The sequence below is a fragment of the Electrophorus electricus genome, chromosome 10 (assembly GCF_013358815.1).
Source record: "Electrophorus electricus isolate fEleEle1 chromosome 10, fEleEle1.pri, whole genome shotgun sequence".
Lineage (NCBI taxonomy): Eukaryota > Metazoa > Chordata > Actinopteri > Gymnotiformes > Gymnotidae > Electrophorus > Electrophorus electricus.
The window spans coordinates 2,690,001-2,717,820 of NC_049544.1; the positions used below are offsets into that span (position 1 = coordinate 2,690,001).

General features: G+C 50.1%; 4 protein-coding genes across 14 annotated transcripts in view; 1 reads left to right on the forward strand and 3 right to left on the reverse strand.

Moving 5' to 3' along the window:
* The window catches only part of znf574 (zinc finger protein 574), a 13,638-nt gene extending 13,374 nt beyond the window's left edge, over window positions 1–264 (reverse strand). For 3 of the 4 annotated variants that reach the window (XM_027019474.2, XM_027019471.2, XM_027019472.2), the window contains exon 1: window positions 1–109. This exon is cut by the window's left edge. The gene's annotated coding sequence lies outside the window, so the exon portion shown is untranslated. Of the gene's footprint in view, window positions 110–220 lie in introns of those variants that run through there. The other variant, XM_027019473.2, reaches the window with a different exon arrangement.
* A 2,199-nt stretch (window positions 265–2,463) lies between these two features.
* gsk3ab (glycogen synthase kinase 3 alpha b) lies at window positions 2,464–11,439 on the reverse strand. The gene is made up of 10 exons (XM_027019445.2): window positions 11,085–11,439; window positions 7,853–8,040; window positions 6,962–7,045; window positions 6,353–6,463; window positions 6,098–6,228; window positions 5,701–5,905; window positions 5,457–5,552; window positions 4,794–4,980; window positions 4,638–4,715; window positions 2,464–4,490 (listed from the first exon to the last, which is right to left on the reverse strand). The coding sequence occupies exons 1-10, from the start codon at window positions 11,257–11,259 to the stop codon at window positions 4,423–4,425; spliced, it is 1,323 nt and encodes a 440-aa protein (XP_026875246.2). The 5' UTR covers window positions 11,260–11,439; the 3' UTR covers window positions 2,464–4,422.
* A 239-nt stretch (window positions 11,440–11,678) lies between these two features.
* On the forward strand, window positions 11,679–19,518 carry znf526 (zinc finger protein 526). 3 transcript variants are annotated; one of them, XM_027019444.2, is made up of 8 exons: window positions 11,679–12,309; window positions 13,071–13,548; window positions 15,006–15,163; window positions 15,376–15,477; window positions 15,579–16,366; window positions 16,454–16,580; window positions 16,757–18,310; window positions 18,393–19,518. In XM_027019444.2, exons 2-8 carry the CDS (start codon window positions 13,281–13,283, stop codon window positions 18,552–18,554), a joined length of 3,159 nt encoding a protein of 1,052 aa, XP_026875245.2. In that variant the 5' UTR covers window positions 11,679–12,309; window positions 13,071–13,280; the 3' UTR covers window positions 18,555–19,518. The 3 variants fall into 3 exon arrangements, with proteins under 3 accessions (XP_026875245.2, XP_026875244.2, XP_026875243.2); XM_027019443.2 differs by having other exon boundaries at window positions 11,683–12,309; window positions 13,276–13,548; window positions 16,718–18,310; XM_027019442.2 differs by having other exon boundaries at window positions 11,686–12,309; window positions 16,718–18,310.
* A 198-nt stretch (window positions 19,519–19,716) lies between these two features.
* Window positions 19,717–27,820, reverse strand: part of cicb (capicua transcriptional repressor b) — a 43,520-nt gene continuing 35,416 nt past the window's right edge. Inside the window, exons 10-22 of one of the 6 annotated variants that reach the window (XM_027019483.2) lie at window positions 27,447–27,544; window positions 26,862–27,279; window positions 26,421–26,510; window positions 26,083–26,222; window positions 25,549–25,694; window positions 25,141–25,328; window positions 24,553–24,972; window positions 23,914–24,227; window positions 22,623–22,777; window positions 22,341–22,501; window positions 21,966–22,133; window positions 21,744–21,875; window positions 19,717–21,647 (exon numbers count right to left, since the gene is read on the reverse strand). In XM_027019483.2, the coding sequence (XP_026875284.2) occupies window positions 21,361–21,647; window positions 21,744–21,875; window positions 21,966–22,133; window positions 22,341–22,501; window positions 22,623–22,777; window positions 23,914–24,227; window positions 24,553–24,972; window positions 25,141–25,328; window positions 25,549–25,694; window positions 26,083–26,222; window positions 26,421–26,510; window positions 26,862–27,279; window positions 27,447–27,544 (2,717 nt within the window). In that variant the 3' untranslated portion in view covers window positions 19,717–21,360. Of the gene's footprint in view, window positions 21,648–21,743; window positions 21,876–21,965; window positions 22,134–22,340; window positions 22,502–22,622; window positions 22,778–23,913; window positions 24,228–24,552; window positions 24,973–25,140; window positions 25,329–25,548; window positions 25,695–26,082; window positions 26,223–26,420; window positions 27,280–27,446; window positions 27,545–27,820 lie in introns of all 6 variants that reach the window. The other 5 variants (XM_027019479.2, XM_027019482.2, XM_027019480.2 and 2 more) reach the window with 5 other exon arrangements.

Sequence of the window (27,820 nt, forward strand, 5' to 3'; positions counted from 1 at the left end):
CGCCGAGTCGCTCTAAAACATCTGACGACAGCGACGCGAGCGCCGAGGAACCGCCGAAGAAGGGCGGCGCGCGCTTCTTCGGTGGTAGCAACGGCTCCTCATAACCGCAAACGGCGAACGTCTCCCCCAGCTGAAACTCCGAAACGCCGAGTTATCGTCAGAAAACTAACATACATGTGTATCACTGCACGAAACTTATTTGTGAAAGCTCAAAACTCACCGAATGCAGCCTCGCTTGTTAGTACCAGAAATGTTATTTCTAACGTTTCAACAAAAATCGACGTGATTGGTCTAGAGTACCCTTCCTTTCCACCAATAGAATTCCGTTTAGCTGCTGAAGTTAACTTACGCTGTGCGTCGTGGTCGCTCATTAAGTGGCAGGGCAGACGACGCACAGGTGACATGGACCTTACCTGGGTGGTGTTGTCTGGAAGGACCAAGCATGGAGAAGTGCTTTAATCATCGATCCTGCCAACGGGAATACGAACACTAAACGTCTGGCTTTTGAGGAATTTATTTTTAAAGGGTAGACATTTGTTAACTAAGGCCTAAGGCCGATATCAAGACAAATATGCGTCTATAACCTAAAATGTCTATAACCGGATTAGTAAGACTGTAAGACAAATCTCTTCTTGACTTTATCTGGAAAAATAAGTCAGTTGTAATGAATACGTATGAACCCGGGGGGTTAGGTTTTCTACATTTCCTTCTACTCAATGACCCATTCAAGATAAATTGACTGAAATTATTTCTTATAAACTCAAACTCCTTATGGAATTTTATTCCTTATCGCATATTTTTAAAAATGGAAGACATTAAGGTTTTGGTGTTTAATTTTAAATTTGATAAGCTTCCTTCCAATTTTCATAACGCAAATGTTGCTTGCATGGTCTAATATTCTATCTGGAATAGGCCTAACTGTATTATGAAAATCAGAAGTTGTTTTTTGACGTCGGTATCTGCTTGCATATTACCGATGAGTCACTTATTTAATCATTAGGGTTTATTATGCAGTTATACATACTTCTTAGCAGACTGGGGGACCAGTAGCATCCAAAGAAATTTCTCCCTTTAATTAGGTTTTATACTGAATCTTGATCCATTTAACACCCCAGCGGGAAAACATAGTTCCCTCCTGGTGTCAAAAGCAAGGGTATCTGTGCCTCACTTGTTTTGTTACAAATGTACTTAACATCTTACATATTTATTACTTAATCAAACATGGGTTACTGACAGTAACCTTAGTACATTAGGTCAACTCTCTATGAAACTACCCCGTCTTCAGCTACACAGTTCCCTGTCTCATCCCATTTCAGGGGAAACGGCAGTTATTTTTGCTAAATTCACTGGTGCCAATAATTATCTTTTTTTCAGGAGAAAAACAGATTTCTCCCCTCTGAGCAATGTTATCACAACAAGCTTATATAATTCTCAACGCGCTGAGTACCGGGGGGGGGGGGGGGGGGGGGAATCATTAAAAACACAAGCTGAAATTCATCCAGCATTTATGAGTCCAATTAAATGAGTGCGCGATAATTTGAGGGACCGTGTATTTCACCTTTGCCTAGCGCACAGCTAGCGCTTACTCCGCCACCCAGCTCTGATGGAGGGCAGCACCAAGCACCTTCCCGCTTTATGGAAAAGATCCCACCTTGCGTGAATCCATAGTTTTAAATGTATATGAAATATATTTATAAACATATTACCTGTGGCCACATTATATAAGAACACTGACAGGCAGCATTACTTAAAATCTCCTGGCTCACGCTGTACTGCATAAAAATCTGCCAAAGCAGAACACATTAATGCAAATTCCCAAACCCCACAAATCTACTTTTCTAAGTAATAAACCTGCTCACAGAGATAATTTTTTAGCCTCTGCCACTAAGCTTTCCCCCCCCCCCCCCCCCCACTGACAGTGTAACTAATTAAAGATCCCTGTGAACCGTGGGACATCTGCAAACTCTATTCCTCATGTGCCTCTAGAAAAGCTTGATAATTACCTGATAAATAGGGTGCACTGGTACATTTAAGGAAACCACTAAACTGCGCAGTGAATTAGCCAAAGGACTGAAGCCAAAGACTCCAGACGCATCCCCACACAGCCAAACTATTGATTTAGGTTTTAGGCTTCCGATACAACCAAGAGGGTTTGCTGCTCTATTTTGCAGGCCTGACCCACTTGGCTTATCAGATAAAGGGGTCCTTTGACACTGTACACTTACCCATATCTTCTCACAGCATCCAACCTGCAGTAGGGAAATCCTTTGCTTCTGTTGTATTTAAACAATATTCTGAATATGGGACTCGGTTTAAGTAATAGCCAAACACCTTATACTAAGAGGTTATATGCACAACTAAAATCGTAGAGTATCACTTATATCAAAGTCCTTAGAAAGACTGAGCAACTGACTGTCAGCAAGATGCACTTAATCCTCTACAGAAATGCTCATCAGAAGCAGACACCTTTCATCTCACTTTATTAATGAGTTTAATTATTTATACCAACAAACAAAAACACAGTTTCTCTCTCCCTCTCTCCCCCATAACCCATCTGCTTAATCCTGGATGGGCTAAATAGTTCCCGTGTGTGTGTGTGTGTGTGTGTGTGTGTGTGTGTGCGCGCGCACGCACGTGTGTGCCCGCACTCCAGAGGATGTTTTAAGTGACACTACTAGAATGTTCTGGAGAACAGATCAACACTGTCCAACACATTCCATTATATTATCGAGTTTGTGATACGAATATTATTCTAATGACAGATCACACACACAAGTCTCTTCTGCCATCTGATAAAAAAAAGTCAATATAATAAATAAAATAATCAAAATAACATTTATGACAAGAGGGGAGGTGTAAACAGGAGGGGATAGGGAGAGAGAGAGAGTTTTGTTCAGTTTTGTCCCCTCTAGGCGGGGGGGGGGGGGGGTGTTGAAATGTTATGTACAGCAGAGAGAGAGAGAGAGAGGCTGGCCACTACTTGAAGCAGCGCTACTCCACTAGAAGAAAAAAAAAAATCAAGTTACAAGAACAATAGAATAACAATAATAACAAAAAAGTAACAAAAAGTAAAAGGTACATGGTATTTACATACTAGGGCTGAGAAGGGGAAAGACGGAAAGTGGGAAGGACAAAAGGCTCCAGATACATGAGCAACTTTCACCTGCAATGGGTTTGCAATTTAGTCCGGTGAGGAAGGACATCTGTGCATGGACATGCGTGTGTGTGTGTGTGTGTGTGTGCACTTTTGGAACTCTATGATACTTACAATGATTTAGATCAGATTCGTCACAGATCAGCAGCCATTTAAACATTACATTTTCTCTAAGTCTACTGAAACACACACACCCACGCACGCACGCACGCCCCCATCTTGGTGGGACCGACTCCCATGGATCGGAGATGTGGGTTGCATGGGCAGAGGGCACATTTCCATACTTATGAAGACCAGACGCTCGCCATGACAAGTAGAGAAAAGAATGCCCAGAGAGGTGTGTGTGTGTGTGTGTAGGAGAAGGACCTTTCTCGAGTGAACTCTAACTGAAGTAAGCAGTGAGAACACCAGGTATCGGCTTCAACACCTGAGGGCCTGATCAGCTCTCACCGTCCGTATCGGGGCAGTTCACTGTGGTGTGAAGACAACAGCTGATCCCAGACATGTGCTCTTCTGCTGGGGATTGGAGTGATCCCAGTTTTAAGGGGCACGCTCTCTTAGTATTGGCAGATATAGAGAGGAAGTGGGGGGTGGGGGAGGGTTTGATTAGCTTGTTTGTTTCGAAAAAAAAAGCATAACAGCACCCCGACACACTCTTTCTGCGCATTCCTGACAAAAGTGCAAAAACAGCGGCCGATTCCGGGAACACAGACAAAAACCTCTCACTGCTTCATAAAAGCAGTTTCATGCCTCACTCCCTTCGAAAAGATGGTCTCATTTAAGAAAGAAAAGGAAAAAAAACCTTTAAAATGTATTACATTTTAAGAGCAAAGTAAAATAAAACAACACACCTGCATTTTGTGCAGGATGCAGTAGTTGTAATCTTGTCTAAAATGTAATAAAATGGATGGACCTCTAGAAACACGAGGGTGATAACTGTGCTTCAGTCCTCCTGCCACTAGGGGTCAGCAATGCCTCAGAGAACCATTCTTTGCCTTTAAACCACACAAACAAAAGAACAACAAAAAAAAAACTAAACTAAACTAAAAACAGATAAAAACAGGGTCCTGCTGAAACGGACAGACTTGACAGGTGGCAGCACGAGACATATGTCCAGGGTCTGGGCTGGTTTGTGGACAAGTGTGTGAGGGAAGAAAAGACCGGAGACTGGTGCTGGAGCTCCAAGAAGGCAAGAAGGAGAGACAGCAGGAGGAGCAGAAGGAGGAGGAGGAGGTTGGAGATGGTACAGTAACCCAGGAGGAAAACGCTCAGGTGCTGTTGCTTAGGGCCCCCGGCGCCGAGCCGGACTGGGCCGAGCTGTCGGACACGCTGCCATCTGTGGGCACAGAGAGCATTCGTTAGACGCGTGTGCACACACACACACAACTAATACTTGCGGTCATAAGCAATCAATACATGCAGCATGTATGGCAGACAGACGGACGAACAGACGCGCACACACAGGCGAGAGCGCCTTCTGTACCGTGCGAGGCAGACGTGCTCTGCGAGCGTGCGTGCGGAGGAACGAGGACAGAGTTCAGCTGTGGCTGGATAGACAGCTCTGTGGGCAGGAAGAAGATCCGTTAAACCTCCATGCCTTCACACCCACGACAACCTCAGCACAACCCCCCCTACTGACCCACGGGGCTGAAGTTGAACAGCTGGGGCAGTTCACGGCCGCTGGGCAGGCGGGCGGTCGGCTGGCGCAGCTCATCGAAGAAGGTGTGGGCGCAGGCCTGGAGCGGTGAGAGGCGTGTCACGGGTGTGTATTCCAGCAGGCGAGAGCAGAGCGAGATGGCCTCCGGGGGCGTCCGAGGCTTGAACACCTGCTTACCAACGCGCACACACACACACACACACACACACACACACACACACACACACACAAAAGGATGATGACTAACGTGCACAAGGTCAACAGCCATTGGATTTCACGCTGGTGGCGTCTACCGTCTAGTGAGGGAGGGATGGAGCTTAGAGCCATTCACAATTTAGCCCCTGCTGCTCTGGGAGAAGCTGGGCACTTGGATGCCCGTGCATCTCCTGTGTGCAGACTGTGTTCGGCACTGTGCCACCTGCAGGGTTGCACTCAGACTAGGGCGGCCAAGGTCATCGCCATCAACGTTACCCAGCAGAGGCTGGGAAAGCACCCGGATCTTTTTTTTCGTTGTCCCCCACCCACAAAAACCCTTCACAACCAGTTCCTACTGCTGTATGGCCCTGTTGAGGACAACACGGCTGACGTGAGGCTTCCTCCACTGACTGAGAGGGGTTAAGCATGGCTGTTGTGTGAGGTTGGCACCTTAGTCCAGGGATGCGCTTTGATCTGTGGGAACTTGAACTCTGTGTAGTTGGGATTCATTTCTCGGATCTGTTCTCTCGTAGGCGTCCCCAAAACCTGCAAGAAAGGGAACAACTGGGTCAGGGCGAGAGGAGCGCTCTCACACACACAGAGGACAGAAAGGCATCCAAAAACCAAGTCAGCCGACGCATGAGCTCACATTCTGTTTGTCCCTGTGCACGGGATGCACACATGCAGGTCTCACCTTTATGATTTCAACTAGCTGGTCGACCCCGCTGTCGCCGGGGAAAATGGGTTGCCCCAGCAACAGCTCAGCCAATACGCAGCCGGCTGACCAGATATCGATGTTGGAGGTGTAGTCTGTGGCTCCAAAGATGAGCTCTGGGGCACGGTAATACCGTGAACAGATGTAGGAAACATTTGGCTCACCGCGAACTAACTGCTTCGCGCTGCGAGGAGACGACAGAAAGATGAAAACACGAGTGACACACGTGGGAACCGAGCCAAAAAAACCCCACTCAAAGAATAAAAAACAAAACAAACACAACAACTCCACAAGCATTCGAGTCCTCACAAACACTGAAGCACGCTGCAGCCTGTAGGTAGCGTTTCTACCTTTGAAAGCAAATACAAACACACACCTGCCGAAATCACACAGCTTAAGAACGGCTGTGTCTGGGTCCACCAGGAGGTTTTGTGGTTTGATGTCTCTGTGGCAGACACCTTGGGAATGAATATAGGCCAGACTGCGGAATAACTGATACATATACACCTGAGAGAGAGCGAGAGAGAGAGAGAGAGCGAGAGAGAGATATTCCCATGAGCGTTCTGGCTCTACCAAGCGGACGCATTCAGCCCAGAGGAGTGGAGTCCCTCAGAAACAGTGGCGCACTCACTTTGACGTAAATGATAGGAATGGTGGTCTTGGCCTTGTTGAAGTGGCGTGCCACCCTGTACACAGTCTCTGGTACATAATCCAGAACCAGATTCAGATACACTTCATCTTTCTGAAGTTAGACAGACAGAGAGACAGAGAGAGAGAGAAAGGTCAAATGTTGAAGGACATAACATCAAATAAATGAGTAAATCAAATCCCAGTTCCATCAAGCCTGGCTTGTTGACAGTGGTCACAGCTCTGGCTCTTTTAACGCGTCACAGCACAAGGCTGCAGTAATAACGGAGCAGATGTGCTCCGTTCTCACACACGTTTCTGTTCTGGCCTACAAATGCAGTCCAAACAGCCCATCGAGAGTGCCAGACGAGCATCAGGACCAACCAGCGTGAGTGTCCTAGAGACATGATGGTCGCAGTCAACTTCTGCCTGCGCACGAAAACCTTAAGAGTTGTCCGACATACCCCGCATCACAACGTGACAATGAATAGCGATCTACTGCCCACTGACACTCAATCGGCTTTCACAATCAAACTTAATTCACAGCAATTTCTGTAGCCGACTTCACGGGGGGGTGGGGTGACTGAGCGTGACAATGGCAGGTCCGTCATACCTTCTCTCCGCTGGAGTAGAAGAAGTAACGTAGCCTAACGATGTTGCAGTGGTCCAGCTTACGCATGATCTGGAGTTCTCGGTTCTGCAGGAACATCAAAGAGGAAGAGGAGGAGACCGTGTCACACTGGGACTGACAGCACACGCACTGAAGATGGGCTGGGTGAACACCAGCGCTCCCATACTGACATACACGAGGCGGGTGTTAGAAGGAACACGTGATGAGCAGCAAATTTAAAACCACACAACTACAAATGAAACTCACAGCTAGTAATAAGTCACGGACACCGTTTTAAGAAAATGCATTTAACCTTTTTCCTTACTAAAAGGAGGTTATAATAAAACCGTTTAATTGTGAGGTCTGGTTGTGCAACTTGGAACTCTGGTATGACGATGTGGAAAAATACAACCTAATATCCGTTCTATCCCAGTATAGGTCACAACCAAATTAAAAGAAGAGAGAATTACATTTTTTTTTTACTGAAAGAGCATTCTTCAAACTCTTTGGTTATCGCCACCACAGTTCATTTAAAAGTGGAACTGCACCAATACCAGAGTCGCTGACACTGGCGCTAAACTACACTGTCATCAGCAGCACCTTTCAGTGGTCTTTTTTAATGTGAATCATTAGTTTCACCTCACATGAGTTTGAAAATGCTATTTAAATTGTATAGAATTACCCACTGAACAGAGCTGAGAAGATCATTACTGACACTGCGTCATCACACCTATAATCATTTCCACTGCTCTGAAGCAGACGAGTACATGATCAGGCCTGCTTAAAGCTACAGTCAGAACCGAAAGCCTCGACACCATGACACTAAAGTGCTGGGGACCCGTCCAGGATCTGAACGGAAACCCGCCACCTGGACTTTTTCAACCATGAAGGTACCTTGAACCTCTTGTCCTGTAGCACCTTCTTGATGGCCACCATCTCCTGGCTGTCGATGAGCCGGGCCTGGTACACCACGCCAAAGGACCCGTTGCCGATCACCTTGATGTCCGTGTAGGACACTTCCTGTGGGCGGTCAGGGCCCTGGCCGGGCGTAGCGACCACTGTGGTCACCTTCCCGCTGTCCCCTGAGGCATACAGAGAGAGAGAGAGAGAGAGACACACACACACACACACACAAAAAAAGGTTCGAGACCAGAGAGGACAGGACACTTTTTTGGCGAGCATGCTCTGAGACGCTGACTCCGGGGATGGTTTGGGGAGCTGTCGTAGCAAGACAAGAGCCTTTGTGGACAGAAACTACACCACTATAAAACAGGTCAAGAGCATGTCTCAGAGACTTCGGGAGGCTGGGGATTGTTTATGACAAAGCAGTTAGTTGCTATACCTACAAAGATTACACTGTTTCAGCTGCCTTTTACTTGTGTGACATACAACAAAAATAGAACTTGCAGATATAGATAGGCAGATATAGCAAATATGGACAGGTATTATAAAAATTGCCTGTGACCCCTCGTAGCACTGTGGTTTCAGGGGTGCTCTAATTAGAGTTACACTAAACTGGACTTTCACAATAAAATGCTCCTGTAAGAAAAACTGAAGTACAGGATCTTTTTAAAAGCTGTTAAACAGGAAGCGAACACTTTCACTGCAGTAAAATGGGTACATTAGGATTGCTATGGAATGGTTACACTGCTGTTAAACTCAAACCTTTGCAACTTCGACGCCTGACTAAAGTTGACTTGTGCTCAAACAGTTCAGCCGCAGGACGTGGAAGTCAAAGTGCAGCAGCAGCCCGGCTGCCATGACGACGCAGCCGAAGTCTCAAAGCACCATGTGCCTCTCTCTGGCAGCCGCCTTGAGCAAGTCCTTAATGCATTCCAGTGAGCACTGGTAACCCAACACCTGTGTGTAGATATCTTCTGCTTCCCAGCAGCTCTGAGCAAGGAACACGACTTATTGCTGAATCTGCGAGAACACGCCTTTTGGTGTATTTGAACAGAGGCGGGGACAGACCAGGCCTAGTCACAAGGCGCCTGAAATCAGCGGGCTGGTTTCTGGGTCAGCTTCTCTGCACCCCGTGAGCAGTGTAAACAGGGAGCAATCTGATCTCAGATCAGCACTTCTACATTTGACGTGCCTTACGAATACAATGAATGCCTACAGGCAGGAATGTCCTGGAGGCGGTGAGCCTTCCTCTCACCCACAGACTGGAGAGAACATCGTGATTCATCCAGAGTTCAGCAAACACCAATTTCCCAGGTGGTTCTGAGCACTGAACGCCATGACAACCTCCCTCCCCCGACAAATAGGCATAGAAAAGTGAACAAGTATTTAAAGGATTCCAGTAATTCCCCTAGACATGACAAGGTGAAGGTCCAGCTACGTTGTTTTGGGGGATTAGGAAGCTGTGCAGTGCACTGAGTGACCGCAGTACTGTCATGCACCTCAGCAGGCCAGAGGACTGCACTAATCGCTCCATTCTGTCCTGATGTTGCCTTGGACGCCAGTGCGTTGCATAACAACAGGGAAGAAAGAACCCTTGGCATCCCTCCCTCCCTGCACGAACACGGCCAGTTACATCCTCGGGGACATCCCGCCACATGGCTCGGATGGGAATTGAATCTTGGCCTTCTGCTGGGTGGAACCTCTGGGAACGCGTAAATGTGGGAGCTCAGACGAATGAGAAGGCAATCTTCTCACTTATTTACACCTACAACAGAAATGGTACGCGTGTGCCCAAAATTTGGATGCCACACACAAAATGTGATTTTCACAGAAAACAGATCCACTGAATCCATCTGTAACGTTCACAGAAAAATAAAAGGTTTTAAATGAAAGATGATGGCACAGGACCTCCAGGACCCGAATCACAGATCAAACAGTATTTTTAAATCAAGTTTGGGTGCTACAGTCCTGCTTTTGCATTTAGAGATACATGCACTGGCATCAAGAAGACACTGATTAATCACAGAAATGGCAGTCACAGTCGTTACGTGATAGATGAACCTGAAAATGTGAAAAGCTGAATACTGTAACTAAAGTGCAGAAGACCGGGTACATCTCTACCATCTGGGACTGAAGTTTTATTTCTGCTTTTGACGCCCTCCACAAAGGAGGCGACTCGGTCTCAGAGCTTAATGTGTGAATCTTACATGATCACAATCACTCTACATTCAATTCAGCTGAACCTGATCCAAATATTGTCGCTGACTGTCTTGCTTGCACACACACTGAACAGGAAATAATGAACACCTGAACACTGCCCATTGTAACTATAGATGTTACCTAGTCTCAGTTTCTAGTCATGACCAAACTGACACCAGCTTCGTCCATGGGGGGTGTTATATGTGCGCACAGACGTTGCGGAGAACAGATCACACTTTAGTCATTTACAGCAATACAGGAATAGCTGTCACTTAATTTCTGCCACCGCAAAAGAATAATTTACCACTTCACATTAAAGCTGAGACCATCAAAAAACCTAAACGTTAAAAAGCTTCGCGTAAACTTTACACAGATTTCTACCATTTCCGCCATAGCCAACGCTACTTGTCTCGACTTGCAAGCTAATGAAACAGCGATGCGAGAGACCCTGTCAAGACAGGACGCTCCTCCACACAATATCGTCTGCGAGCATAACCTGCAAACGTGCACGAAATTGTGTTAAAGGCAGGATATTAGACGAATAACTTCGAAGTGCCGAGATAAACGAGGAGGATGTCGCTCCAGGGTGATGTCTGCAGACAAGCTAAGCTAGCTAACTCAGCTAGCACATCTGAGCTTTGTTCCAGTGAGATAGCTGGAAGTCAGCGATGCCAACAAGAACAAACCTGACCGTCATCTTCGGGATTGGGGGCAGGAATGGTCTATTTCACCTGTTCTGCATCTTACACTACTGGCTATGCTATGAGTTGGTCGAGGCACATGATCAGAGCCCTTGATCCCCTATGCTGGTTAACAAAAACAAGGCTAGGAAAGCTAACGCTAGCTAGCCATGTAACCTGCCCATCATTAGCCTAGCACGCTAGCTAGCAACGTAAAGTAGGTTAACGCCAAGTTAATCAACCAACCGATTCACGTTCATAAAGTAAATGATACATACAGGTCTCCTCGTTTTGTGGATGCGCTGGAATCACGCTTACCGGGACTGGTGCAGTTATGTACTTACTGCCGAGCTTCAAGTTTCCAAAGCCAGACGAACTGCCGCCGGAGGCCTGTGCAGCCCCAGACTTTCCTGAAGTGCTCCCACCCGCAGCCGCCGATCCGGCGGTAGCTGCAGCGGCTCCCGGAGCTCCCGGTGGCTCGGCAAACGAGCTGGTCCTGGGCCGCCCGCTGCCGCTCATTTTCTTTGCTGAGAGTATGCAGGGGCAGGGGGGAAAGTGTGCCGACAAACTAGGGCCAGGCGCTTAATGGATATGTTGATTTAAAATGCGATAACCGTTATAAAAATAAAGACCGCCTGAATGGTATATCGGTGGGGTTGCAGCTACGTCTTCTCTTTCTTCCCCAGTCTGGTTGTGCAGTTGGACCTGACGTATGGCAACGTGCCGAATGCATTATGGGTAATGGAGTTCAGATCTGGCCTGACCAGACTACACAATTTAAGATATTAAACACATACGAGAAGACGAACGATTAAAACACTGTATTTTTTCTGTAAATAACTCCGACAAAATTGTTTCTTGCATAGGCAACAATTTTACATATTTTATTCTAGTACAACGTACAAAGTATATTACAGTTTCTTCTGTGTCTGACACTGTTCATCAAAACATCCTTGTCCTTGGTGCGGTAAACAGTTTAACCAAATATCCACATATAGGCGTTACATTAGGACCCTATCCACAGTCTGTCCAACATGTGGTATAAATAGTGTAAAGCGATTCGGTTTTAGCTGTTTTACGCAATTTCGATTGTACTAAGGTCTTCACGAAAGTTTAAGCTTCTTGAAAGGAAATGATTTCCAACACTGGGCTCTGCTTGTCTTGCTATCGTGATAAAATAGACGCGTATAACACCTCTTCAGCTTTCTATATAACATTTAATCATAGTTGATTGTGCCTCAATAAAACGACAGATTCCCAAAAGCTAGTGCTTCATTTAACCGTAAAAAAACAAGTTTTTGACTGACAACATATGGGTCCAATCACAACCTTTGACGAGCCTTACGTGGTTCGAGGGGGCGGTACATTATGCACACTGCGAAGACGCGGCAGCCAGAGAAACGATACAATCCGTCAGCCTCGGCGTTTAAATATCGGGCTAATTTTCACGACACTTCGTCAACTATGTACATATTTCTTCTGTTCTTGCGTCGAGAGAAAATTCGTCGCGGAAGTTCCGACGCTCCCGCAGAGGCTTGAGACCGCCGCATGAGGGGATTGTCTGACGAGGTAAGATTTGGACGTCGGAGGGGAAAGAAGGCCCTCGCTCGTACAGGGTAGACCTGGGGAGAAAAGTGAAGAGCGCCGCCTGACGACCGCCGCACTCCGGCTTAGGCGAGTCAGGACACCGCGGTGCGCTCCGCAAGGGCTGGCGAATGCGGAGAGCGCCGCCAATCGCTCGCCACGAGGCAGACGCATGCATGTTGCAGAGCAGGTATTAGGATAAGCCGAGTTTGTGGCCAAACCGTGCCCACTTTCTCGCCGTCATTTTTCGCGCATATGCGTGAATAGTCGTCAGGTTCACGCCGTCACGGACACAAACGGATTTTTTTATTTTATTTTTTTTTTTTTTTGTCGCAGCCGTGCAAAACGTTTGTTTTTGGTGTGGGAGACGTGCGCACCTACACAGCTAAGCTAGCTATATAACTTAAGAAATGTGCTAAGACGCTACGGGGAAAACAATACATCCATGTGACCCTTAACGGCTGTTTGTGACTCCTCCAAACAGTGCCATTGCAATCGATAAGTGTTGCAGACTGACTGACTGACAGGATCATTCAGTAATGAATGTGGATCAGAACAGGTGTTTTAAAATGCCTAAAGAAAAAAGAACCAGACATTAAAAAATAAAAACCATGTAGATAGTGTTTTCTAATTATTATTATTATTATTATTATTATTATTATTATTATTATTATTATTTTTAGCTGTGTTGCACACACATTTTGACCGTCTGTATAATACTGGTAATGTGCATTTGCTTGTTTCAGGTTGCCCAGTGATTATGAAAAATCTCAGACATGATCTTGCTCGAACTCCAAAAATGACGCACATAAACTAGAAGTTTCACTTACTAAATACTGTCCCAGGATTACAATCCCATGTTTAAGTAATTACAGCACGTCTGTCCGTCATCAGAAGTGTAGACAAAAGGACGTTGTCACAAACACGCATCCAAATTTCCCCGGACTGCAGTGACCATGAGTGACCAGCAGGAGGAGTATGTGGAACACCAGTACATGTGCAGCGAGTGTCAGCAGCTCTTCGGCACGCTGGAGGAGGTGCTGATACACCAGCAGATACACACCGGCGCAGAGGGGGAGGACGTGGAGGCCCTTTCCAGCCACGAAGAGTCCGGGGAGAGCCAGTACCAGTGTCTGGAGTGCGGCTCCCTCCTCAGGAATTCAGAGGAACTGCTGCTTCATCAAGAGCTGCACATGCGGGAGACGGGGCTGGATGTAGAACACGGTGTGTGTGTGTGTGTGTGTGTGTGTGTGTGTGTGTGTGTGAGAGGTGTGGGATAGAGTGAGTGGAAATACTCAAATGCTGGCTTTTCATATTTTGGCTCGTGGAGGTTCCTTATTGTTCATTGTTGTCCCTACTGTGTGAATTGAATAATTGAATATGTGGGTTGGCTTTTGGAGAGAATTGGTCCTAAATTTTTATTGAAGTGAGTTAGACATGTGGTGGTAGCATTCGGTTGGCGTTTTCTAGAACTGTGCCCTTAAGGTTCCGTAGCACAGTCCATCGGCTACGTTCAGCATGTTCCCAAGCGTGCTGAGAGTCGTCAGCCTCGGTTTTCGGTCCCTTTGCCAAGCTTCGCCAGTCTAGAGCAGAGAATCGGGTCAGCGGGATATCTGCAGAGCCTCTACGCTCGACATCGTTTATTTCAAGGCACTCAAAGCCCAAACCAGTGCGCACTGGGAGCAGTTACGTTCCCAGTGCTTACAGATATGATTACGTGGTCTGAGAAGATCATGGTGTTGGATTTGGTTTGCATGGACTTGAGAGGAACATGCCTGTAAACATCCAGCTTTACGTATAGTGTTTTTTTGAGGTGTGTAGGTCACTGTTTAAGGCAGGGGGTCGAGGCATTGGCAGCTTATGGAAAAATGAGTTATGTGTTTCAGATACTTAAGAACTTTTATCATTAACACTGACAACGTAAGCAAACTTATCACATTGTTAAAACAAACAAGGGTTACCATGAGAGGAAAATGTGCACACACACTGGATAAAAAGAAACATTATTTGGCACAGCCGTGTGCACTCGGTGAACTTGAAGCCAAAAACAGTTAAGGTCAGCGGAGCAGAATCGGTCTGTGTTAAATTGGCGTCATGTCTGATAAAATAGCGAACACGCATGCAGCGGCGGGAGAGGCGTTGGCGATGGGTTCATGTGGTGGATTACTCGGTCAAAGAGATTTCCATGCAGTCTCCATCCCTGAAGATGAGATGTGGACCATGAAACAAAAACTAACGTAGATAGTAGCGTAGACGCACAAAAGTAGACAATAATGAACGGAAATGTGTTGTAATCGGTATCTTCAAAAAAGTTGACGGCGAGGTAGCCGCTCGCTCCTACACGGCGACAGCCCTACCGCTGAACGAGCAGCCTCTCCTGAAAACGCCACAGTTGAGCTGGACAAACCGGGGGTTTTCACTGCTGAAAACTCCCAGCCTGCGGTACCGACCTGCCATGTACACACAACCGCAACTTAACAGGAGGGTGTGTGTGTACCAGAAAATGCCTTCCTTAACCCTGCATCTCGTATGCTGATCCCCAGTGTTGCTTATGTCCATACTGTAAGTTGTGGTGTTCAGTTTGTACTCTGGGCTTTGGTTATTAAACGTAGCTGTCAGTATTGTCAGTGCGCTGTCGTGCATTGGCCCAAGCAGCGATCCTGATTCTGGTTCCTCGGCAGAACTGTGTGAGGTGGCGGAACCGGGCGGAAACGTGGCTGCTGTGCCGATCCACTACCAGTGCCTGGAGTGCCTGGCCCTGTTCGACACGCCCGAACAGTGGCTGGCGCACCGGCAAACGCACGAGCGCATCAGCACCCACAGCAGCATGGCCGACACGGTGAGTGGCAAAGCACAATCGCTGGGAACGTTTGAGGCATTATGGACGTGGCGGGATTGTAGCCGCTCGCGCTGGGGGGCTGCGAGCTAAGAATGCTTGACTGATGCAGCAGATGTGTGACAGTTATGGCACGTTGTGTACGTCACGTAGCACCAGCGGGCATCCTTATTCGCAGTATAAAACGTTCTGTTGTTTTTGTGTCATCATGTCAGGATTACGTGCTGCAACCGGATGGCACCGTCGCTCCCGTGGTCAACGTTCAGAATCTGGTCCTGGACGAACAGAGGGCAGGGCAGATCCTGACATTAGCCCAGGTGCGTACCCGAAGGTTTGTCTGCATGCTTGTTGATGGGTGGCTGATGTGCCTCGGGGGGGTGGTGGTCCTTTTATTTTTTTTGCTTTCTTCATTCACCAGGCTCTCCGAGAGCAGCAAGCTCCGCCCAAGCCTGCAGCTCCGCCCAGAGCTGCCGTTCTCTCAGCCAGCTCATCCATACCCGGCTCCACCTCTGCAATGCTCCGCCTCCAGTTCTGCTCTGCCCAGGCCATTGCCGATGGCTCCGCCTCGACGACCCTCCGCAAGGCTAAACTCCTCCCTCCTCTTCTGCCCTCCGAGCCAATCAGGTTGGAGAACGGCATGACCGCACTCAGCCTCCTCCCCCCTGTGGAGCAAGTGGACCTGGCAAAGCATGCGGAGGAGGAGGTCCTGATCATTCACCCGTACGAGTGCTCGGAGTGCAACCTGCTGTTCAGCACGCCCGAGGACTTCCTTCACCACCAGGGGGAGCACTTCCTGGCGCAGGAGAAGGAGAGTGGGGGCGCCGGCGTCATGCTGGGGTACGAAGACGCCGCCGCCGGTGGACGGGAAGACGACGGAAGGCGGGACGACGCCCGGGAGGAGGGGGGGAAGGCTGGGCAGGGGAAAGGTGCAGGCGGCAGGCGCCCGTACGGCGCTCGCTCCGCCGCCAACTCGGCCGCCGCCTTGCAGTGCGAGGACTGCAAGAGAACGTTCACCACCGCCAACCGGTTGGCGGCGCACCTGAGGGTGCACGAGCAGGGGACGCACGAGTGTCCGGAGTGCGACAAGGTGTTCAAGAAGGTGGGCTCGCTGCACACCCACATGCGCACGCACTCGGGGGAGGCGCGCTTCCTGTGCGTGGACTGCGGACACAGCTTCACTACCGAAATGACCCTCATCATACACAGGTAGGAACCTGGGGTGGGTAACCGCTCGCTGTGAAGAACCTCAGCAGTACCTGGCGATAACCATCTCCCTTCCGTCTCCCGTGACAGGAAGTCCCATACGTCGGAGCCTCTTCACAGGTGCCCTTTCTGTGCCAAAACCTTCACCAACATGACCAAGTTCCTGTACCACCGCCGCACGCATACAAACCGTGAGCCGGTCAACCCTGCTGCCACGGTAAATGCTCAGTACAGTGGGGTAAACGGGAACTACAACAAGGATTAGTAGCTATTTAGGGTTTGTATAAAAATAAAAAGTTAGTTTCGCACGTAAATTGAGGCATTCTGTGTGTGTGTGTGTGTTTTCTTGTGTAGGTTCCACTGACCCAGCGCTTGTCTCTATCCATCATGCAGAGGGCAAGGGAACGAGAGGCCGTGTGGAGGAAACAGAAACGTGCAGCTGTCCTGCTTCCTGAGAGTGCTGAACAAGCTTCCGGCGAGCCTGTGCTGGAGACCTCAGCCTCCGCCTCTCAGGCTGCCAGAGCCGTCGAAAACGGGGTGGATTCCGAGGAACCCGCCGCGGAAGGGGCTCGGGACTCGCCAGCGATCCCGGACGGGCTTAACCCTCCGAACTCTGGCAGCTCCGAGTCCTCGGAGAAGGGAGGCAGGAAGCCGTGTGGTCCCGCATGTGAAGGCGGTCAGGCGTTCCCGTGCTCCACCTGCAGTAAAGTGTTCTCCTCGCAGATCCGCCTGCTGAGCCACCGGCGCTCTGCTCACTCGGCCGAGCGCCGCTTCAAGTGCACCGTCTGCGGGAAGCCGTTCAAGAAGCAGATCCACCTCCGGAACCACCTGCGCACGCACACGGGCGAGCGGCCGTTTCAGTGCAGCGTGTGCGGCAAGACCTTCTCATCACTCGCCAACCTCACGCGTCACGGCCTCACGCACACGGGCGTGAGGCCGTACCGCTGTGACGTGTGCCACCGGGCTTTCAGTCAGTCCTCCAACCTGCGGCAGCACCGCCTGCTCCACGGCGACCCCACGCCCTCTGCCTGCACAGACTGCTCGGCCACGTTCGTCCGGCCGGCTAAGCTCGTAGCGCACCGGTTCCTCCACCATCCAGGGGCACCGGCGCCTTACCCGTGCCCGCACTGCCCAGAAGGCTTCCTTCGCAAGCGCCAAAGGGACATGCACTGCCTGGAGGAGCACGCTGCTTTGATGCAGTCTTACGCCGATGGCGAGCAAGACTCGGGGGTCAAAGGTCAGCAGGCGGCCACTGAAGGCGGCGGGCAGCAGGCGGCCCCTCCCCCAAAGCCGAACTTGGACTGCACCATCTGTGGAAAGCGCCTGAACTCCGCCGCCAACCTGCGCTTGCACCAGCTGAGCCACGGGCTTGGACCTGGGCGGCCTCGCGGCTCCGCCTCTGGCTCCGCCCCCGGAAAGTCTCACCCCTGCCCCGTGTGCGGAAAGCTGTTTGTGTCGGCGTCCAGCGTCACGCTGCACCAGCGGGTACACACAGGCGAGCGGCCGTATCCCTGCTCCGTGTGCGGCAAGCGCTTCCGGCAGAACACGCACTTGCGCGAGCACCTGCGCACACACTCGGGTGAGCGCCCGTTCCGCTGCGAGTTCTGCAGCAAGGGCTTTGTGCAAAGCATGCACCTGGCCGAGCACCGGCGCACGCACACAGGCGAGAGGCCGCACGCCTGCGCTGAGTGCGGCAAAGCCTTCAAGACTGTGTCCAACCTGAGAAACCACCGCAAGACCCACATGCGCGCTCAGCCGCCAACGGAGCACAGCGAACCGAGCAGGGACGTTCCCGTGGAGGCCGCTGTGGATGCCAGCATGGCGACGGTCGCCGTGGTAAATGCAGCCGAGGTCAACCTCACATCTGCGGTACCGGCTCTTTGTCAGCAGGGCGCCCAGCTGGGACAACCGCAACTCATCCAAATCCAGACCTCCAGTCTGGAGCAGGTACGTGTCTGTTAGACAAAGTGGCAACGCCCTTTTTAACCTCTTGTTCTCCAACCTCTCCTGTCTTGTCTTCACCCTTCAGACTCAGGGCACTCCCACCATCATGTGCAACGAGTTTGGGGAGACGATAGCCATCATCGAGACGAGCGGAGACCTGGCCGAGGCCATAGAACTGTACCACACGGCGCTGGAGAGTGGTGTCAACATGGAGGCCATTACGATAGACAGCCTCCAGCTGATGTAAGCGAGAGAAAGAACACAAGCAGCCGTCCATGTCCCGGGGCTGACCTGTGGGACGTGGGAGGCTGGAAGACGAAGCCATGGATTAGTTCGACAAAAGGGAGACTGGTGGGGGGGGGTGTAATGGGCACATGACAGCAAGTAGCACTGAGCTGGGACCAGGGTGGTCTGCAGACCGCAGTGAGATGAGGGACGTGGCGGGAGGACTGCCCTGGTCGATCTCTCATCCCTGTTCTAAGGCACCCGACCCGGTCATTCAGCGCACGACCCGTCTGCTAGATTAGAACTGGAACCAAATTCTGCAGGGCAGTAGATCTCCGGACTCAAACTTGGGCGCCCGTTCTATGGCTCGTCCCTCTGGGTCCGCAACTGGACGCAGCTCGCCACGGCGACCCTGATGCTCCGGGACGGAAGACGGCCAAGCCTGGCAGGAGAGCAGTTGGGAATTACTGCGTTACGGATGCAAACTCCACTGCAGCAGCAGAAGGCGGGACATGATCGCACGGTGAACCCAGAGAGAGAGATACGTTCCACTTTCTATGCTCTATTTCGGGACGATTCACTCCTCAGAACAGCCCCTTCTGACAGCTCTTATTCTGCGGGCCTGAAGCACGCCACCCAGGGCGAGCGAGACTGGGTGAACAGACGTAAACGCCCAGCTCGGCCGGAGTGCCGCGTTCATTCATCATAAAGCTGGCCAAGGGGCACTAGTGATGTGACCTTGTAATACAAACTTGCTTCTGGTTTGTAGCAGTGTTGAAAAAATAAACGTTCCTTTTTTTTATATAGTTTAAAAAAAAAAAATGTACAAAAATTACAATGCGATGTCTCATGTCAAAGATGTAAATAAAAATGAACTGTTTGCTTCCATGAGTGTTTTTACTGACATTTCTCAGGCATGTTAACACAAGATTGCAAAAGTGTGTGTGGGTGTAGGTGTGTGTATATAATAAAGCTCCATCTTCCCACTCACTGTTCGGTGTCTCACTCCTTGGGAGGGGAAAGACAAGATTATTTTATCATACACCAGTCTGACTGGTTTATGCACAAAGAAGGGTGTCGCTGTTTATGTGAACATCTATTTATTCTGATACTGAGAGAAATAATACAAATGTAGAGCTTATTTGTATAAATCCTTTCACATAATTAGCAAAAGAAAAAAAAAGTTAATATCCATACTCATTTATTTTTCCTTTGTTTTACAATTTCAGTTCCTTTAATGGCATTGTTTAACTTTTAATAATGCTTTTTTTTTTTTTACTCCTTAATACGATATGGAGCCGTGAGACTCCACAGGAACTATGTACAAACACCGACAAGTTTCGCAGGGTAAGTCACCCCGCCTGCCCCGCCTCCTCCTGCTCTCTCTTCCCGCTCAACCTAAAGTGATTGACGTGTAGAAAGACCAATAAAGCTTCAGAAGGAGGAAGAGCGGAATGAAGGATCAGGGAGGAATGTTAATGAAGAAGTTAAAACTACAACTGAAGCCTCGGGAGTTGCTGGACAAGGCGTGAGCGGGTAATATTTCTACTTTCTTAAAAAAAAAAGTGACACTTCTCTGTGGTTCTATAGGTAAGGGTAGAAGAAGGAAGGTAACAGCCACAGTGGAAGTGCCTACTGAAGGAAGAGCGAGAGTGGAGGATCTAGCGTCTCGGTCCTCAAAAAGCAAGTCAAAAAAGTACAGTATGTAGGTTACACCCATTTAGAGTCACAAGAACAATATAAGAACAGTAATGTGAAATTCAATAACATAATGACCTGTAGGTTTACGAGTTGATTTAAAAATCAAGTTTTGTTTCTCTTTTTTTGGAAAGTTATTAAATGTCATAATAAATTCTTAAGAATATATTCCAACATACTCTACTTTTTGCTTCACAATCTCACATTAACTCGAGTAAAAATGCCAAGGAAAGAAGAAAAAATTAAATATGTTTCTCCATATATAGGGGAAGAAGGAAACCCTTGACCAATCAGTGGCCATAATGTGTCCACTGACTCCCTTTCTAATAACATCTTCCTTCATGGCTGGCCAATCTGCAGCTTAGGAATGATTCCAGCCATGACTGGCATGTCCTACAGCCAATCATAAGAAAGGGCTTGTGAATGGCTGTGCTAAGCTAGTCGCGTTGAGGCTTTTCAGTGCCAAAATAACATGCTTTCCATTAAAAGTCTTCAAAAACAAAAACACCACAGAAAGGGAGAAGGGGAAGCAAATATCAAAATATATAAGAGTCCATTAAGTCTTCATCGTCTCTAAAGCCTAGCCAATGGAGGCCGGCCTCACAATGACTGGCAGTAAACCTGGCCTATGAGAACCTACCTGTGCCCACCTTATATTTCCATATGTCACATAATACCCCCTAAAATAAAATAAAAAAAAATCAATCCCACAACGGAATCGAATGCCCTCGTAAGTCCTGCCTTCATACGGCAGCAGAGCTGCTTTTACGGTCTAACAGGACAATTCCACAGTCCTCAATTCTGAGTCCAAAGGAAGCCTCATCATTAAAATAATGCTTTAAGTTCAAGTGTGGATATTTAAGACAATGAACATTGGGGGGGGGGTGCACGCATGTGTGTAAATGTGACCTATTTTCGGTCCTTTTGCAATTAAAATGTCTTTTTGTTTGTTTTTTAAACAACACAAAATACTGTGGAATTCAGTTTTTAAAAAAACCCTCTTCTTGGGTCCCCCTCTTAACATCCATTCCACATTCAATCTCTCTCTCTGAGAAGAGCAGCAGTGTCTGATAGAGATGTTGGGGGAGCGATCAGGTCACTGGTTGTTCCATTCAGCTTGTCCATCAAACTCATCTGGTGGAGTCCAGCGAATCGCCTGCGTTCCTGGTCTCCTCGGAGCTGGTCTGCTCCTCCTCTCGCTCCGCCTCCTTCTCCACAGACTCAGACCCGCCTCCTCCCTCACTGGCCACGGGCCCCGAAGGTCCAGGTAAAGGGGAGGAGTCCGAGGTCCCGGCGCTTTCGGAAGGAGCGGCCGTCTGCATGATCTTCTGGCGGACCTCGCGGATCTTCAGCTGCAGACACACCTTGGTGGGGAAGATGTCAGCGTACCGTGCCTGGAACGCAGCTGTGGCCTGGGCTGCAGAAGACACACGGCACAAAATTGACACGGGAAGTACCGAGATGTGAAAAGCATCTGAGGACTTCCAGGGAGCCCAGTATGTATGTGTGTTACCTGAGGGGAAGAAGCCGTGGTCCTGGAATAGCTGCATGACAAGCGCTCTCCTCTGATCAAGAGTTCTTCTGAGAGAGGAATACGGCACCTTATCAAACTCCAGCTCCCCAAGAATGTCCTCACCATCTGTACCTGGCACAGTGGAGGGGACAGAGAGACAGTGTGAGAGACAGTGTGAGAGATATCGACAAACAATGACTCATAACGAAAGCTGAAACCCACAGGTGCTTGTCTCCAAATCCGGCCTGGTGGTACCTGGCCTGTCGAAAGTGAAGATGTCGCCCTCGCACTTGGCGGCACTTTTGGGCGTGTTGGGCTCCGAGCTGCAGCTGGACCTGCGGCGGCTCTTCCTTTTCGGAGAGACGGGGTCCTCCGTGGACGAGTCCAGATCTGCAGGCGATACAAGCGTTGGGACCACGCGCCATTTCACACTCGACCCTACAGCTGACCGAACCTCAACCACCCAAGACCTTCAAACGCTACACCCATTCGCAACCGCATGCATGAATTTGCCATGCAAGAGCCCAAGGGTTCAGCGTTGCACATAACTTAGCGATCAGGTGTGAGCACAATGGGTGCTGCTGTGCTTGCGCTTGCCTCTCTCACCAGTCGAGTTCTTCCTCTTCCTGCGGTAGCTGCCCAGGATGGCCCGCGGAGACGTGGCCAGGCTCTGCAGGGTGGGTGAGGGAAGAACCTCCTCCGGACGGAACTCCGGCAGCTCCGCGAAGCGCTCCTCGAAGTACACCTCCGACAGGACCCTGCGCTCACAAGCCAATCGGAACTCACACCACGGAATGACTGCGCCGGCGGGTCGAATATGCACGGCCAGAAGAGTGGATGATAGCGCGACGTCGATGTTCTGTGAAGGAGGGAACTTACTTGTCGACCGAGTCAAACGGGCGCTTGAGAGGTGGGGGACGGGCCTTGACCTTTTTGGGTGGGGGCGTGTCTTTGTCCAACTGCAGAAGGGGCGGAGCAAGATCTGGAGCTGATGGGGGTAATGGAGAAGACGAGGCGGAGTCTTTCCATTCAGCCTGGTAGAAGGGCACAGAGAAATCAACGAGACCAGGTGGGACTATGTAACTAACTGTGCTAATTCTCTCAGAGAATTCTCTCAGATTCTCCTCAGCCATCCAGCACTTAAGCGCTGACAGGGAAAGGACAGCAGCTCGTGCAGGCGCTGGCATTTCGCTGGAATAAGAACCTGTGAGTCACATTTTGGTATCTTTGTTGCATGCACTTGACACTTGCGTGGGAAGAACCGTGGGGGGAGTGATGATTAAAATAAGACAGTAGCTGGCCACTTTCCTGCGTGAAGTGAAGCCTCAGAGGGAACAACTTCAAACACCAAACTGGTTCAGTTGGCCAAACAAACTGGTTCTGCCCTAACCAAACTGGTCTGCCATAACCAAACGGGTCTGCTCTAACCAAACCAGTTCAGCCCTATCCAAACTGGTTCTGCCTTAAAGAGGTGCGGTGGCACTGAACTCTGCAGGGTGCCATAAATTCAGTAGAACTGGGTGCCCTGCCCCACAGGTCACAGAAAGGCAGGGCTGCATGCAACAAAGATGTGCACACACACAATTTATCTGCTACACCTGCTCAGCCTCAACAGTGTCCATCAAAATGGAGAGGGAGAGTCGATCCCAGACATCTCCCACAGAAAGCGCGAGCTGCACTTGCACCGTCACCCATATTTGACTGACGCCAAATGGTACCAAATGACATCCATGATACTTGACAAGGCCACAAAATATCACTGCTTAACTGATCTCGTCATACTTGGCTATGCGAGACTCAGATGTTCCTGACAGGTGTTATGTGTATGTTTTGATTAATTACGGCATTCACATGAGCTACTAAGCATAAGTAAATTTGGTCCGAATAATACAGGTCAGTCTATCACATCAAGAGGAGGTGTGATATTCAACTACAATATTCATCAGTAAAACTGCCATATAGTTCAGTCCACAGCACGATGTAATTAGAATTGGCAGGCAATACATCTGCAGATGGTTACTAATGTTTACTGACTTTCCTGAACTTGAAAGGACCATGTATGGTGAATTTTAATCTGATATGACTTTGTCCTACTTAGACTCACACCTGTTTTTAAGACAGAAATAATACATAATGAATAATTACTGCTAGTACAACCACTGGCACGTACCTCTTTAGTGTTGAGCTCCTTGCCCCGCCCACTTGCGGCGCCAGGCTCACCAGTGCCATGGGCATCGGCCTCCGTGGGGCTGTCGTCAGGAGGGCCGGGCCCAGGGGAGGCCGCCTCGCCCAGTTTGTCCACCTCAAAGGAGAAGGAGCCGCCGAACTCCCTCTCCCTCTCCTTGTCTCTCTCCTTTTCTCTCTCCTTCCCGCGACCTCCACCGTCGTAGCAGCCCACGGGGATGTTGGCCACCATGGCCTTCACCTTCTGAGGGGGCCTGCCTGGGACCGCCAGGGGCTTGGGGAGGCCTGTCCCGACGCCCACTGGAACAAAGCAGGCGGGCAAGGGAACAGATACAGGTTCAACCTTGCTGACACTTTCGAAGGCACACCGAGGCCCTCTGGCCGTGAAAACCGGAGCAGGCGAAAAAACAGAGGGTGAAGCAGCACCATCTTAAAAGTTTTATAAGACCTGCTCCATTATTCATAAACTTCTCAGAATTCATTTGAAATTATGGTTTACGATTACTGCTCCCTCGAGGCAGCCGGTAGGTACCAACACAGACTCGCTTTTCAGAGAAACAATTTTCCCAGCAAAACGCTGCGTAAATGCCTTCAATGACTTGTTAATCTCTTTTCTGGTTAATACCTGTATGTGAGGGCTGGGCAGCACTGCCAGGCTGCAGAGGCAAGGACGAGCCTGATGGGGGCGCTGCCGAGCTACTGTTGCCTTTACCGGCAGCCTGAGGCAGGAGGAGCTTGTCCGTCGGCTGCGCGTACGCGTGGCCCTCGGCCGTCCTTTCTGGAAGCGACTGGCGCTCAATGTGCGCAGGGGCATGGCCCTGCCTGTCGGAAGTCACTGAGGTCACCGAGGTCAGCGATGTTGTCAAAGTGTGCTTGGGGGGAAGGTGGGGGGAGGCGGTGGAGACCGTGTACACCACGCCCGGTGGCACCGTCGCCGCGGACACCACCCCGGTGGCCAGGGTGACTGAGGCAGGGGGGTAGATGGCCGTGATAGCCGGGTGCGGGTTGGGCGGCTGGGCAGGGGCGAGCAGAGGAGGCTGACCCGCTGGAGCAGGGAACACAACACATGCAGTCGGTGGCACAGAAAAAACAACCCGAGGGCACCAAGTGCCCGACTCAGCGTTCTCTCACCCCGTCACGACCTGGCGCTCAGTGCCAAGAGGTCACGGTGGGGCGAGAGAGCGCACGACTGGGGCAGGCGGCGTCCACTGACCTGCTATGAGAGGCTGCACCAGAGCCTGCCCTGGATGTGCGATTGCCGCGAAGGTTGCCAGGGGAGATACGCCGGGCACGTACGCAGATCCAGGTGTGGGAGGAGCTGTTTGCGAGGCAGGGCCTGTTGTTGTGGATACTAGAGGGATAGGGGAGGGGCCTCCTGGAGTGGACTGGACATAAGTGATCCTGAAAGAGAGAGAGAGAGAGGTGTTGGAGAGGCCACAGTTAAGGGCCAGTGTGTAGTACTGCAGCACTGGGCAAGTGTAGGAGTGGTGAGGGGGAGAGTGGAGTGTTGGAGTAGAGTGTGTGTGTGTGTGTGTGTGTGTGTGTGTGTGTGTGTGTGTGTGTGTGTGTGTGTGTGTGTGTGTGTGTGGGTGCAGTTGGTTAGCATGTCTGTGTATCATACCTCGTAGGTGGGGGAGGCAGCAGCACAGCTTGTGAGGGGGTAGAGCCTGGGGCAACCACTGTGGCCGTTCCCATGGTTACGGAGAATGGACTCCCAGCTGAAGGAAGCTGGGACTGGACAACGGGCATTGGAGCTATCTGGATAATCTACAGGAGAGGAGGAGGAGGAGGAGGAGGAGAGGAGGTGAGCAGTGGAGAGGAAGAGGAGGAGGAGGAGGAGGAGGAGGAGGAGGAGGAGAGGAGATGAGCAGTGGAGTTACTGATGTGTAAATCTTTATCCTCCACTCTCTCATTCAAGAATGAACACCATCATACTTAAATGCTGAAACACAGACATAAGAGAAATGTATCTGCTGGATATTTTCAAGTGTATTCTGAGCTGACTTGCAAATCCTGCCGTCTACATACCATCCGATTGTACGGCATTTGTTTACTGAAAAGATGTAGTCATTTCTCATATTCAACCAAAATAAACACAAACAACCACTGCAGTGAGTTCACGGTTTAGTTCTTTGGGCATGTAAATGGTTCTCACCTTATTTCCTGTCTGAGCTCCATTCTGGACAGGAAGAGGAGGGGCCACCAAGGGAAACTGCTGAGAAGGGGCAGGAGCAGTCCTCACAGTTGCCATGGGAACCAGCATCTTGCCCTGTAAGACTGGGGACTGTGTTTGCACTGCAGAAAGAGAGAAAAGACACACACACACACACAAACAAACTGATATAAATAACAAGGGCTTTAATGCTGCACCTTACCTACCGATTGCAAGAAGAGGAAATGGAAGGTAGTTTATTTAAAAATTAATCACGCTTAACATCCTTTAAAATGTTTCACTTTTCTTTTGGTAACATCAACTAAATTTTTTTTCCTCACCTCTAGCTCCCGGGCTGACCACACCCACGGCAGGGCTGGAGGCGTATCCTGACTGCTTCCCATTAGCCAGTGAGGTAAGAGTAGGAGGAGCTGTGGGCAGGGTGAAGATACTGGTTGGCTGGTTGGGCTGCTGAGGGGAGGGGCTCTTAGGGTTGCTGGCTGAGAGAGTGGGAAGGATGTACTGAACTTGTGTCACGGGTTTTTGGCCTGTGGGGGGTGCTAGAGAGGCAGTGGGCACAACGTGCGGCTGCAGCAGAGGCAGAGGTACGGGGCCGTTACTCTGATTGGCTGTGGCCAGCACAGGGGAAGCTGGATTTTGAGGTGGGGGTGTGATGAGCTGTACTGTGGGCGGGGCCTGGAATGTGCCTCCCAAAACTAGATTGGTCACTTGACTTCCCCCTGCAGGTACAGGACTGGGCGAAGACGAGGAATAGTACCCACCCCCTCCTGCTGATGCCCCGCCTCCCATGGCTCCAGGTCCTATAAGCAGTTGCGCCTGAGGAGCGGTGGGTTTCCTGTCGTGAGGTGACTTGCTGGCAATCGGCAGCGGGGTGCTGACGACGGGACGCACCACGTTAGTGACGACGGTCGACGCCACCCTCACCGCCCCCAGGCCCAGCGCTGGAGATGCACCTCCCCCCGCACTGACCGAGGTGGACTGACCCGAGGAAGACAGAGGCAGGAGGTGAGGGTCCCCTCCCTCTGCCTCCCGGTGATCTCCCTCTCCTCCCTCCATCGCGCGCCTCCTCTTAGGAGGTGTGTCGGAGAAGAGTCTAGAGGAGGGGCACGAGGAGAGGGACAAACTGCGCCCGTGACTTGAGCCCGCCGAAGAGGAGCAGATCACAGGTGCGAAGACTCTCTGTCCGAGCGAAGGCAAATGAGAAATGAGAAGCTATAATGAGAACTGAATACTGCCTCTTAACATGGTATTACGCAACTCCCCCCAAAAAAGACAGACTGCTTACAGTGGTTCAGTGATTTTTCCTGTTATCTCTCAGGCTGGCAGTGTTTCTACTGAGACTCTACCTTACGGTCTCCTTCCTCCCCAGATCCGGTCTCGCTGTCGCTGTCTGTCACCTTCTCCTTGCACTTCAGGTCTATGGAGCTGCCCGGGTAAGGGTCTTCTGAAGTGGGAGACACATGGAGGGATGTTACTGGAGCTCCAGCATGCCACAGGGGGACTGGACGCTTGACCGTTAAGCTAAGGGTCGTCCCTCCAGGTGCTCCGCCCATACACATGCGCGGAGGGCCGCTAACCTTTCATCGCTCTGACCCCAGAACTGCAGCACCACCCACAAGCTACAACAGCCAATAAAATATAAGCAGGCTGCCCTTATGGGTCAAATGATTTGCATATTCAAGATGTACTATCTGTTCCGATTTGACAAAGAAACCATACA

Excerpts from the sequence above, each read along its gene's own strand:
- znf526 (XM_027019443.2), top strand. The coding sequence starts at position 13,281 with ATGAGTGACCAGCAGGAGGAGTATGTGGAACACCAGTACATGTGCAGC. Across the intron at positions 13,549-15,005 it reads GGGGCTGGATGTAGAACACG|AACTGTGTGAGGTGGCGGAA; the intron begins GTGTGTGTGTGT and ends GTTCCTCGGCAG. Across the intron at positions 15,164-15,375 it reads ACAGCAGCATGGCCGACACG|GATTACGTGCTGCAACCGGA; the intron begins GTGAGTGGCAAA and ends TCATCATGTCAG.
- gsk3ab (XM_027019445.2), bottom strand. The coding sequence starts at position 11,259 with ATGAGCGGCAGCGGGCGGCCCAGGACCAGCTCGTTTGCCGAGCCACCG. Across the intron at positions 4,716-4,793 it reads GTTCAACTTCAGCCCCGTGG|AGCTGTCTATCCAGCCACAG; the intron begins GTCAGTAGGGGG and ends TCCTGCCCACAG. Across the intron at positions 4,491-4,637 it reads GAGCACGTCTGCCTCGCACG|ATGGCAGCGTGTCCGACAGC; the intron begins GTACAGAAGGCG and ends CTGTGCCCACAG.